Source organism: Gymnogyps californianus, chromosome 2 (assembly GCF_018139145.2).
Source record: "Gymnogyps californianus isolate 813 chromosome 2, ASM1813914v2, whole genome shotgun sequence".
Lineage (NCBI taxonomy): Eukaryota > Metazoa > Chordata > Aves > Accipitriformes > Cathartidae > Gymnogyps > Gymnogyps californianus.
Window position 1 is genome coordinate 96429099 of NC_059472.1, and position 13404 is coordinate 96442502.

A 13404-nucleotide genomic window follows, 5' to 3' on the forward strand; every position below is an offset into this window, starting at 1 on the left:
CTGCCTTCAACCCTGCCTGCCAGCGCTCCCTCTCCTGCTGAGGGAGCGGCGCCACCGCGGAGCTCACCCGCTTCCCGGGCGGCCGGGCCTGCTCCAGAGGAGCGGCGGCCGGCCGCCCCTCAGCCTCCCCCGGGGCGGGGGCGGCACACGCCCGCGCGAGGAGCAGCGGCTCGGGCCCCGCCGTCGGGCGCCGTTAGCGCGCCGCGAGGGCGGCGGCGCGGGGCACGCCGGGACTTGTTGTCCACTTGAGCGGGGGCGCCCACCCGCTCCGGCCGCTGGGGCGGGAGGCGAACTAGAGCTCCCGGCATGCACCGCGCGCCGCCCTGCGTCACCGCGACGCGCTTGAAGGCCCGCCCCGTCTCTCTGCCGCCGCTCCTCACGGCCGGTTGTTAAGCGGCGGGAGGAGAGGCGGCCGGTGTCGTTGCCGGCTCAGCCTGGGTCTTCTCGGCTCCCTTCGTCCTCCCGGCTGGGCCGCGGAGCTGCCCCTTCCCTTCCCCCGGGGGTAGCGGGCAGCGATGCGAGGCGCGGCCTCCTCCCCGTAGCCGCCGGCGGGCCTTTGCCCTCACCGCGGCGCCTGAGGCGGCCCCCTGCGGGGTGACCCGCCGAGGGGCCGGCCGGGCCCCCACCGCCCCTGGCGCCCCTACCGCAGGGCTGAGCGGGCCCTGACGGCCGCCGGTGGGGCTTGGCCCAGCCCGGCCGAGCGGCTGCCGCGGCGGAGAGGCGTCTTCGAGGAGGGGCCCCCGCTGCTGCCGCTGCCGCCGCCGCCGCCGGCGGGGGGGAGGCGACCGGCGCCATGTGGCAGAGCATCGGGCTGACCTTGCTGGTGATTGTGGCCACCTTGGCCTGCGTGCTGCTCTTCATGCTGTGCGGTGAGTTCCGCCCGCTCCCCTCGGCGGGGGGCGAGGAGGTGCGGGAGGGCTGGCCTGGCTTGGCTTCGGTGTGCAGTGCTCGTGTCCCCCACCCTCACCCCCCCGCTTTCTCAATCTCTGGTGGTTCCTCTTTGCTCAGATTGACTGAAGGAAATGAAAGGACACCATGCCCCGGGGTGCGGGGGAGCGTGTGTGGTTCACAGCGCCCCCTTCTCTTTGTTTCCAAATAATTTTGAGCCTTGAAATGCTTCCAGAACTTAATTCGGTGACTAATCTGAAGCTGACAGCTTTTTTAGTGAACGGACTACTGAGCAGTCACTCTGTGCAGCTTCTACATGGGTCTGAAATGCTAGTGAATGGAAGAAGTAAACTTCCTACTGGTACCCCTCAGCTTTTGACATCTGTTTGCTAGAATAGATTGAGAGCAGCTCTTAGGAGGTTTTTGTATTATGTGGATCCAAGGCTTGCTTTTTTTTTTTTTTAATGCAGAGAGAAGGGTTATTTCAATGGGAGGCACGACTTGCAGGTCGGTTGGAGTTCTTGGAAGGAATCGGCAGTGTAGTGCGTGTGGGTGTTGTAATCAATATGCTGAACTTAGAGCTCTAAAAAAAAACACCCCCCAAAACTACCACCACCAAATTCAAACTATGTCATAGCCTGTGGTGAAAGGCTTGTGAGATAAAAAGCAAATGCTAGGTGGATTTATAAGTGATTTTTGAAAACCAAGGGAGCAAAGTGAAGAGTCAGCTGACATTTAATACTGTGAAAAATTGTTAATTGTGGTCAAAACGGCAAAGCATTGTGAAATGATTTTGCAATATCAAGGGACTGGATAGTAAAATGGGAGGTGAAATCCAGTATTAACATGTATGGAGTAATGTACATAAAAAGTGTGAAATGTATGCATGCATAATTTATGTGGGGAAATATAATGGTTTCAAACTGAGCTGTTAGTATCCCAAAGAAAGGATTAGCTGAAGTAATTGCAAGCGTTTCTCCAAAATATCTGTTTAATGCTTTGTAGCAAGCAAATAGGCAAACCAAACATGAGAAATTTAAAATAAAATAGAAAATGTAATTATATTGCTACAGGAATCTACCATGTGCCTGTGTCTCAAACTGTATTTTCTTGTCAAAGTGTATTACCTTATTTAAAAAAAAAATCCTAGTTTCTTTTTAAAAAGATGAGATGGTAAGAGCTATGTAGTGATTTCTGCATGAAGAAACGCTAAACAGGTTAGATCTGTTTAGCCTGGAAAACAGATGACTGGAGGAAGGGTGATGGTTATAAAACTGAGTAGAACGAAAAAGGTGAACTGGGAATGGTTGTGAAATTTTATGTACTCCAATTCCTCTGTAATAATGAAATTAAATGAACAAGCAACAGGCTTAAAACAAAGTTTTCTTTTACTCAATGGGGAAGAAAATTGCAAGCTCATTAACAAAGAATGTTTTGGATGCTGAAACTTTTATCATTTAAAGTTCATGGAAGAAAGGTCAACATCTTTAAGCCATAGTACTAATGCTCAGCTAAGGAAACTTCTGAAATACAGATAACTGGGACTGCAAGGGTATATGAGGGTGCACGTTCTATACTTTCCCTGGTCTTGTGCTCTTTTTCTGTGCGTCCTGTACTGTCCATTGTTACAGACTAAATGGTGACCTAAGTGGATATTTATTCAAATTCCTATATGCTCATTAGGTGTTGTCTGGCTGCTTTTTGTCTTTTAGAAGATGAAACATGGTACTTGCTAGGGTTTTTATGTTTTCAGAATATGCACGAGATCTTTGCTTTGTTGCTGAAAGATTTAAAATGATTTTGCAACGTGCTGTTCAAAATCGGAAACGAGGATCATTTTCTCAAGGCCTTTCCGCTTTTGTCTATATGTGACAAATGGAATTGAAATGCTAAGAATCTCTTTAACTTTGCCTGCTAACTTAAACATCTCTCCAGTGCCTTCTTGCTTAAAGAGACCAAAAGTAATTAATAAATGACTTTATTTTTAAGTGGCTTATAAATACTTAGAAGTTTGGAGTTCAGTATTGTACATTCAACTTGGATTCAATGAATACTTTGCTTCGAATCCTTCATTGTATTTAACTTTCAATAATATCAGAGCTTATCAAATGATTCCTAAAAATCATTTTCAAAAGTACTGAACACAGGAAGCTGACATGTTCATTGTTTTTTTTGGGGGGGATTTGAACTGTTACCCTGTTAGAAGTGACTCAATAGGATTTGATAATGATTTACAGTATTAGTAATGATTTTTTCGCATCATACAGCATTTATTAATTAATATTGGTAGACTTCTAGTTCTCGTGCCATGATTATTAATGGAAGGTATTCAAGGAAAACAGTGCCAAGACCACTACTAGAAAAAACTGAGTACAAGCTACTTTAAATTCAATTGTTTATCTGTGCCAGTGATGGGCAGTTTCTTATTCACCTTCTTACCTACAGGTTTCTAGTCTTTACAGCCTGTTAGACTCCCAGGGAGACTGAGTGCTATGTGTGACAGGATATAAGTAAACGCCAGCCAGTGAGACATACAAATTAATGGACAAACCTGACACAAGAATGGCTGGATATAATCTTGAGTAAGCTTGATCTGATGATAAAAATATTTTACAGCCATCTGATGAGAGGTATTGAAACAGCCTTATGAAAAGGACTTACAGGGTCAAGAGCCTAAAGAGCTGTAACTTGGACTCTGAGTGGCGTGTAAAACGACTCATGGTGTGAATGCTTGCAGAGAACAATAGACTTAAGTATCCAGGAGGCATCCTAGGATCATGTGGATTTCTGCTGCTTATCACAAATATGATGTGGTAAGTGCTATCAAAACTTAAATAATGGGGGAAAAAAATCATTTTACCATTTTTCTAAAGTGACAAGACAAAATTCAGAGCACAAACTATCAGAATTTATTTGGACCAGTTCTTCAGCTGTATGAAAAGCAAATGTTTATGCCTGAACTAGGCATTTATGTCTATAAAAGTACTTTGAATAAATGACCTGACTACTTCTTCTTTTAAACATTTCTGGATGCTTGCAACTGCTACTTTCAATGTTAATCTGAATTTGTTAGGAAGCACGGAAGGCTTGCAGCTAGCAACATCTCTATTTGTAAACTGATCACATCTGACATAGAAACCATTGAGGGACTGTAAACATAGCAATTTTTCAGTTGCTCTTTTAAAAGTGGGACTAAGATAACTTGCTTCCACTTTTTTTTTGCCCACCTTTTCTGATTTCTCTGGTTTCTCTGGTGGTCTCATTGCTGCTTTTCTGTATTCTATATTCCTCTGCAGATGGGAGGAACCCATGCATAGTCAAGGATATAGGATAAGATACAATACCAGCCAAGGTGAACTCTAGTACTGCTTACCTCTGTGTATTTGTTTTATTTTCCCAATTAAGTTATGCATGGAGCCATGTGAAATGGCCGAAGTGCCTTCAGTGGAACAGATGGAAGTGTTCATTTCATTTGGCAAGAGAGGCTGATGAGATGTGGTTTGAGAGACATGACCTTAAAACAAAAACATGTAACTCAAAGTGCTGAAACAAGTGTGTGTTTTGCTTCACAAGTCTGAATTCAGTTGCAGATGGGAAAACATTTGAGCCCTAAATTCTACCTGAATAACTTTTCTTTAATGCTTTGTTTAAACAGTTTTGTAACTATCTTAAATGAGTGAGTCTTGTAAAATACTTCGAAAGATGAGGAAAGTCATGCTTGATTAGACCACCGATAAAGAGAAAATACCCTTTAATTTGAAGTTGAGTTTTGAAACTGTTACAAGTGGGAGATGGGAGGAGAGCGAGTTTCTTTGTGATCAGTCAGCAAGCAGCATGTGGTAGAGTATTGGATTAAACAGGACCAGGTTTAAGGAGCCGTGCAGAGCAAAGCACCGTGTCACCTGATGTCTTCTGTTATTCCAGTATCAGAGTAGTGTATGCTTCCTTCAGTCCGATCTTCTCCATAGCAAAGCTATCCACTAGGGCAGTATATTCTCTATATCTTAAAAATGGCACAGCATTAAAGTGACTTGTCTGTGGTCACAGAAGACATGTGACGCAGAGCTCGGAGTAGAATCCTGTTCTCCCAAATCTCAGATTAGCATCTAGAGCTCCGTGCTCCTTTTTTTCAGCTATGGCTGCTTAAGATTTTCTGTGATGGACACTTCAGCATTTGAATACAGGCAACATTCACCTTGGTGATACCCCAGTTCTAAATTAGTCTTCATGTGCGGGAGTGATAGTATCCTGTTTTCAGATCAGTAGAGACACAGAGGTAAAATGATCTTGCAAGATTGCACAGGAAGTCCATAGTAGGGTCAGAAATAGAAGCCAGATCTTCAGGCTCTGTCTTGTGCTGTTACAGCATCACCTTCCTTCCTTTCTTCATTTCATTTGTATTTCACATAAGAAGAAATCAAGTTGCTTTACCCCAGCACTCTATATTAGCCCTGGGTTTTTGTTTTGTTTCCTCTTCCTGATTCAAATGGAAGAGGAAAATGTGCTCCAATAAAGAAAACTCTCTGTTAGCTTTTGCGTACAAGCCAGTATAAGGTGAATGAAATACATGGACCTGAGACTTGTACCCCTCACCTTTTGAGGGGGAGTAATGTGGTAGTCAGATCACTTTTTTTCTTTCCCCTTTACAAAGAACTAAGAGCTGGTGTGGGAAGTAACAGAAAAGGTAGCTTTAATGAAGCGTAGTCAAATCATAAAATCTGTTTAACATCCTGATATTGCACAGATGTTACATACATCTATGTATGAGTCAGTAAAAGAGGCTTTGACTCATGGTCCCATCTTCACAAACACGTTGCATCACGATTTATAAGAGGGGTTGACATACTGATGGCACAATGCCAAATGTGGCTTCAATGTCTTTGGATGGCACCTGGCTGTGGCATTTTAAGTGAGACAGTGGCTCGCAGCTTTTATGAGTGCTAAACTCTGCAAAGCTGGGAGCTGCTGTTTTGCCTAAGTGCAAAATACTGTCTGTTTGTGGTAGACAGGATGTCCTGACTCTCTCTGGATTCAGGTATCTGCTACACCAAGAGCTGGATCCCCCGCTTTGCGTTGCGATGATGTACTGTTGGATCTGGCTTACTTCTTTGAGAGGCAACTTCTTTCACTGATTAATGTAGAAATATTATAGTCTGCATGTCATCACTGCTTGTTTGCTGAAGATGAATTGTGGGTATGCTGTTTGGCTTCCACAGGTTCAATCAAGCTAAGGATGATTTGAAAAGGTAAATCAAATGGCTAAAGAAAATAAAGCAAGCACTGGAAGACTGATTCAAATCACATATTTTGTGTGTGGTGAAGTTAAACCAGTAGGACTTCTTTGAGAGCTGCTTACCTGAACAAAGTGGAAGCATTTGAGATGCAAGCCAGTGGTGTTAGTTACCTGTCCAGGAAGAGCTCTACAGCAAAAGAGCTGAGGTGCATAAAGACAAGGATGCACGGAAATGCCCATTTTCCTTTTTTTGTGTATTTTAAATTACTTTACAATTATTTTCTTGTTAGAAATATACTATAATGTAACTTACAGTTCTTCAGTATGGCATGATGTCAGGTGTTACCATTTTGCAAAGTTCTTAAGAGGCTGAGAAATTAATAGAAAATGCATTGTCTTCTGATTCAGAAGTAACTCAGTACTGTGAATCTGCCTCCAGGCTTTGTCTGTGTGTGTGGTTTTGTTTAATGATGTATTTAGCTGATATTGTTGCTGGAGAGAGTTTCTCTTACCCAGAATAACTTGTTCTTTAGTAGTCTGGTTATTTCCAAAGAAATTCTTATTGGTTTAGTAACAATGAGGTGACAGGGAGTCTCAGCTGAAGAGGCAGCCTTAACTTGATTCAGACAAGTGTGTTTGTTGTGGGGGCTTTTTTTTTTTTAACTTTCCATCCAAGCTGGCACTGTAACTAGAGCATGTGAAAGGAAGAAATCTTTCTACTTTGATTACCTTATACATAAATGTCTTGTGAGGTTTTGAAACTCTAGTTTTCAAGCCTGGTTGCCCTCCCACTAGTATCATTAGCTAAGCTTGTTGTAATTTTCTTTTCAATGCACTGCATTGTGGTTCATTTCACCTGGCTATTATCATTGATCTGGTTGTTTGTCGACTATAACCAGTCTTGTTGGCTGATTATTTACACTGTCTTGTTTCTAGTCTCGAGCTAGAGATCTCTGAAGTCTGTTTATGGTACTCAGTATTTTGGATACTCAGACCATTGTGCTCTAACTCAAACAAAACATGGAAAAAATTAATGCTGCTTTTCTTGAGTGTCTGAGAATGAACTGTGAATGTTCTTTAGTATCTCTTCCACCCGCCCCGTAATTCTGTGTGTTAAATGGCCTGTTTGCAGTGATAGAGGAAGCATGTGGTCCGCTTTATCTAGCCTAAGTTAAAATACCTCCCTTAATGGGGTATTTATTTATACCAAATCTATTCAAGTCATGCTTCTGTAAAGTGCCCTGTAACTCTTTTGGGAAGGGCTTGAATATTTTTGGCTCTTCCTTCCCCCTCCATGGTGGTCTCTGGAAGTAATGTGTCTGTTTCACAGTAATTCACTTTGCAGGTGTTTTAGTAGGATTTTAAACAATCAAACAAAAACCCAAACCCAAACAAATAATAATAAAAAAAAAAAAACCCAACCAAACAATTTGTGGCTGAGAGTTCCATTTCCCCCCCCCTCCCATGCTTAAGTGGATTTAGTAGAATGTACTACATGCTTTTCATGCTCTTCTAAGTCTAATGTCTCAAATTTTGTCTCTGTCAACAAATTGAGGAGTTGAAGACATTTTTAAATGGCTTGTAATATCCTGTTTAGGTCTCACTTTCTTGCAAGTGTCCTGTATTCACCTGGAATATTTTATGCATTTTCTTTCCTACGTGGACTAGAAATGAGCATTGCTTTGGAAATTTGATTACTTCTAATGATGTTTAGACCCATGAGAAGAATGATTTATGGTCTTCAGAATGCACAAAGCATTGAACGTTCCAGAGACCTGAAATACTCCTCAATGGAAACAACTTTCAAAAAGTTGCTACTTCAATTTGTACTTCTAGATCTGAAAGAAAAAAGATGCCAAAACCAGACATCTGCCATTGAGGTTTTTTTCTAGGTGCAGGGGGATTTAATGCATTTGTGGGACATCAGATTCAATTTAATCACAAGTCATTTAAAGGTTTAGGTATTAACGGAAAAGGAAATACTTGGTGTAGGCTTTAGGAATTAATTTAGGTCATAAAAGGTTGTCATACAAAAGCTTTCCTGCAACTATCCTCAGCGGCAGAGAAGTTACAGAAATTAGAAGTCTGCAGGATGTGAAAAGTATTCCAGGAGGGAGGGGAAGGGAAGGGTGGGATCTCGTTTCATCCTAAGCAATGGCCTGCTTGCATTGGCATGACTGATTACAGAGGAGGAAGAAAAACAGTGGTGCTGTGGTTACACAATGCCACTTACTAGTCTTTCTTCCCCTTCCCTAATATGCCCCGTTGTCCCTACTCAGAAGTCTGTTTCTACTGACAGCTGTGTAATTGGGAGGATGGGTTTCCCTAGCTCTGTAAAATAGGGCTCTTAATATTTGCGTAGGTCAGCAGTATAGGCTTGAATAACTAGCAAGACCTTCTGAACAGAGAATGGGAGTATTCATTTATAGCTCTATGCAAGACAGATGGTTTTTGGTGTTGCAGATGATGCTTATATAGCATATGTTTTCGAACAGCTGTTTAAATTTTATGCTATTTAACTGTGTATTTCACAGAGAAGTTACATTCCTGTTCTATGGATGATGAAAGTTGACTGGTTAGCTATAGGGAAAGGGATATCACTAGTTCTCAGCTGGGTAAAACTCCAGTCTCTCTTGACCTAAATGCTTAGATAAGGGAGACCTTTTAAAAGGAAGGCTTTAGGATAGGTTTAGATATATTTATATCTGCTTTTTTAAGTTCCTTGGCTACCTGTTATAGAAACACTTATACAAGAGAGAGGAGGAGCTGGATCTTAAATATTTTTCAAGAGACATTCTAGAAATATGACCATCTCAACTCATTACTTGCATAGTTTGGGGATCCAGAGCATTTTAGCAGTGGAGCAGAACATAAACTTACTAGAGAATGTTAATTTTACTTTAATGGGATTTGGGCATGGTGAGGGAACACTTTGAATTTGGGGGATGTGGTCTTTTAGTGAACATAAGGAAGACCTTGTGCGTTTCAAAATAGGATTTATTATAAAACATGGTATTAATTTCAGGGTCTCCAGAAGTGTGCTTAATAGTGATTATGTAATGCAGCTTTTCAAATGTGATTTTTCAGAATGATGTGTTTGCTGAGTGAGGGTAGAAACTCTAGTGCTACCTTTTTACAGTGCCTGTGTAATGAATCATGAGTCCTTGTTTTATGTATAACCACATAAATTCCTTTTCTCCTGACAGTTAAGACCTTTAACTGTGTGTTGGTGATCACCCACCTACTGCTTGCTGTGGCAGTACAATTTGGAATGTGCAGGTCCTTGCCTGGAGCTTAAATGTTTGCTTCCTGATGAGGACAAACTTTATGAAGTGGAATTGGTATTTATAGGACTGTAGAAAGGAGTGGTTGTGTTGTAGAGGGGTGTTGGGGTTGAGAGTTGGCAATTAGAGGATGGGAGCTGGTAAATTTTTTTCTCACTTTTCTGGTATATTTTGCATGAGAGCTGACTATCAATTTGTATGAAGTAACTAAGTAGTACCTTTTTTCTTTCTCCTACAGGCTGGTACGTGGTCTGGCAATTGTTTTTGTCTAAATTCAAATTCCTGAGAGAATTGATAGGTGATACGGGGTCCCAACAGGGAGACAATGAGCCTTCAGAGACTGAAGCTGAACAGGAGACTCCACCCTCGCCTCAGAGAGGTAGACAGAAATCTGCTCGACAGCGAAGGGCACCTACAGAAGACACAACTTAAAGTACTCCGTTGAACTTCTGACTAACTATGAATGGTTAAGCACCTCTGCACTGTGTTGTTCAGTGGTTTGATCTTACTGAAAAACTGACTTGAGGTAATATTAGTACCTGTGGACCTTTACTTCTGAGCTACCAATGTATGCTACTTCAGTAGAGGTTCAGGGAGGGCTTCAGCAGCGAGTCATAGAATACTGGAAGAAAGGAGGGGTGGAGAGAAGTCTCCATCAGAAAAATGCTGAGCTGCTGTAGCTCCTATCTCTGCACACAGATTAAAAACAGGTCCTGGACCATAGGCTTAGCCTTTGCATTAGTCTGAACATAGTAAACATTTCAGACTTGAAATGCTTTCTAAGTTATTTTTTCCTTACAGCACTGTAACTACATATAGTGAAATTGAGTTTTATTTCCTTAGCTATATATGAATATATATTTTTTTCTTCAACCTTGAGAATGCATGTGAACTTGAAAAACAGTTGAAAGAATATCCTGCTTTAGAAAGTATTCTAAAGTGAGATTTGAGTTATGTTCCTATATATATAAAAAGTATAAATGAAATATGAAAAATCAATATTAGATGCACATGATTTGGAGGCTTTTATTATCTCCTTTAAAAAAAAAAAAGGGGGCAACAAAAAAAAAAGGCAATCAGGTGGTAAGACCTGTTTTCTTGGTTTTGGCCTGAGAAGGTTACAGGTTAAACAGTCCTGCTAGGTTTCTGTATGTTTTTCCTGAACCTTTTACTCTAAGTCCAACTTCTGTTGGAGAGGGGAAGGTGCCTAGGTTATATACTCACTGTTTAGTATTCTGAAGTGTCATCGTTGGTTTTTGGATACTAAGCACTTCTCTAGTTCACTTTGTACACCTTTACATCAGGTATATGGTACCTGACATAAGTTCTTTCCTGGAACCAGTTAAGGCATTCTGACCAATTTGGTAGACATCACTGTAACACTTTGATAGTGTTATAGCAATGAATTTGGTACCTCATGTTTGCTGGAGGACTTACTGATTTTTACCGGTAATAAGCAGTTGCTCCTGTTTTCTTTGAGAATGACTTATACAGCTGTTTTGACATTGCACTTCAGAATGAAGAGCTCCACTTCTGTTTATCTAGCAACTCTGAAGATGGATGCATGAGATCTTTGGAAAGAGGAGGAATGTGCATGTACCACCTCTGATATGTGTATGAGAGAGAACTACCAACAGGTCTTGTCATGAACAGCTTCAGTTTTCTCTCAAAGCTTGGATATGCGGTGGTGTTTGGATCATTGTTCCCTGTATAAAAACTTAAACAGGACTACAAAATTGATCTTGTGCTTTCAGCTGTTAAGAAGTTTAAACCTGTGACTTCCAAACTTGTAGTTTGGTTCAATTATATGGCTAAAAGCAGCAACATTTAGTTTTTTCATCAAGTAGGCCTGCATCTGGGCAAAGAGCACTCTTTCAGTGCCTTTATATTTTAATGTCATCTGTGAATACTGTTCAAAAGCTAATGAGAGCATTCACCTCAAAATGATTTGGATGTTTCAGTATTAAGTAAGATCAGACCTGACCTTCCTTTGGCATCTTAAAAGTCTTTCTTTTGTTTACTAGCATGTATGTATAAGCATGCTTTGTATTACAGGGTTACATTTTCAAGCATGATTAGGCAGTGCTATGCACATATCCTTTAAACACATGTAGAAATACTGATAGTCTCCTTCCTCTATCCTGTCTGCTGGCAAGGGAATGCCTAATGATGGTTTGTTTTTTTTTTTTTTTTTAAATTGGTAAAATTCCAATTTATTCCAACTGAGCAAAAGCAATCAGATTCTATTCCATGCTGCTTTCAGTTGTTTGCCTTGCACAACTTAATGTCACAATATTCTTGTGTCTGTATGTCTTCTCACACGATGAGACTTTCCGTTTAGCAGTGCTAACCAAGTACTGTACATTTTTCTTAAGAAGCATCTTTAGCATCTTTGTCTTAGGCTTTGCTAATATAGGCTTACGAATAAAGATACTTTTTTTGTACTGACGTAGGATATTGACACTCCACTGCACTTCACTTTTACCTAGACTTTAGTGCACAGAAGATGGCAAAAGGCTGATGCTTGTAGTATCCCCGGCTGAGATAAGTAACAGTTAACTCAGTCTCTGCTTCTAGTAGCTGTGAAGAAATGTGAAGTTACAGCAATATAACAGGGTAGCTCTCAAGGTGCAAGAATCAAGACTCTGGAGCAAGATAATGAAGGAAAAATCCATGTGAGTTTGAATGGTGACACTGATCAAATATGCAATAAGATGGACGTGGAACCTCTGGGTAGCTCATCTGCTCTAGCCAAACAACTTCCTTCTCCCTTCCTTGCTGTATGTAGGTGTACATTTCACTCCCCAAAGTTATTTTCAATCTCTTTATTTTTTTTAAACAGCTGATGCTATTTTTTTAATGTTGCTGTGACATAGCTGCTAATAATGCTGTCTGCCTAGTATGTAACTTTAATGACCTTATTAGTAGCAGGCCAAAGGTTTATAATATGCGGTTTGGAAGAATTTTGGAATGCTGATGTCTTCTGTCAATGTATAATTTTTCCTGAAGGAGTCTGTAGTAAAATCTTTGTATAGGGCACTTCATGCAAACCTGAAAAAGCAAATATGTGTGAAAGCGTACTTGTGATGAGACCTGGGTTGTGATTGCTGGCAGTCCAATATACTCATGTCTTTGAATATTTTTACCAATATACTTCTGAAATGTTACTGGTGGGTAAGCACTTAACTTTGAATTGACCCGTTCAAGTCTGAAACCTTACGAAGACAACAGGTTACACAGTTGGTCTTGTTTTGTTTAGTAGGGTCTATTTTTAAAACTGTTTATTGCCTTATTGTTGCAGCCATTCTCTTGAATGTATTTTGGGTTCTTATTTTAAATAGTCATATCACCTTTGTTGCAGGGGCTGTGTAGCTTCAAATAAGCAGTAATTACCAATGTTGTATGTGACAGTTAATTGAAAACAGTTACTGCAATGAAGGCTGGAACAAACAGAGTGTAGACTGGTGGAAAAAGTACAAAAGCTATTGCTAAAATTTGAGTGGTGTAAACAATTTTGTTCCTGCTGAATTACATAATTCAGACCTGTTAGGGAGCCACTAAGGTTATTATCGTGGTCATTTACTGTTTGCCTGTGAGGCTAATTCTATGCAGTTCATCCACTAACACTGCTGCTGTAGCTATTTGCAGTAAATGCCATATACTGTGCTGCAATTTGTGAGCAACTTGCTGCTTAATATCAGGTTTTACACTGAACTAGACCTGTGTGTGTACTTCTGTTTTGTTTGGAAATGACCAGCATACAGAACGTGTTCAGTGTGGTCATTTGCTTCTTCAGTGTTACGATACTGTACCTAAAGCTTCTGTGGTTGTCTCTTTTCATCGTTAACTGTTCTTTTAACTGACTGCACAGATGAAAAATAAAGTAACCAGACTTGATATGAATATTTGACCAGAGTGGTTTTCTGACTTTTTTTGAATGGGATTTTGCCTGTAGAATAAGACTTCTTGTTTGAGTGTGCAACGCTACAAAAGACGACT

At 41.0% G+C, this 13404-nt stretch overlaps 1 protein-coding gene across 2 annotated transcripts; it reads left to right on the top strand.

Moving 5' to 3' along the window:
* Positions 1-736: 736 nt before the first annotated feature.
* Positions 737-13308, top strand: SMIM13 (small integral membrane protein 13). Of its 2 annotated transcripts, XR_007766108.1 has the most exons (3): positions 737-869; positions 9644-9931; positions 10922-13308. XR_007766108.1 is itself a non-coding variant. In XM_050892693.1 (2 exons), the coding sequence occupies exons 1-2, from the start codon at positions 794-796 to the stop codon at positions 9835-9837; spliced, it is 270 nt and encodes an 89-aa protein (XP_050748650.1). In that variant the 5' UTR covers positions 737-793; the 3' UTR covers positions 9838-13308. The 2 variants fall into 2 exon arrangements, 1 of the variants encoding a protein (XP_050748650.1); XM_050892693.1 differs by having other exon boundaries at positions 9644-13308.
* The last annotated feature ends 96 nt before the right edge of the window (positions 13309-13404 follow it).

What these genes read in the sequence shown, in the direction of transcription:
- SMIM13 (XM_050892693.1), top strand. Translation starts at nt 794, where the DNA reads ATGTGGCAGAGCATCGGGCTGACCTTGCTGGTGATTGTGGCCACCTTG. An exon ending in GCTGCTCTTCATGCTGTGCG is followed by an intron (nt 870 to 9,643) that starts GTGAGTTCCGCC and finishes TTTCTCCTACAG; the next exon opens with GCTGGTACGTGGTCTGGCAA.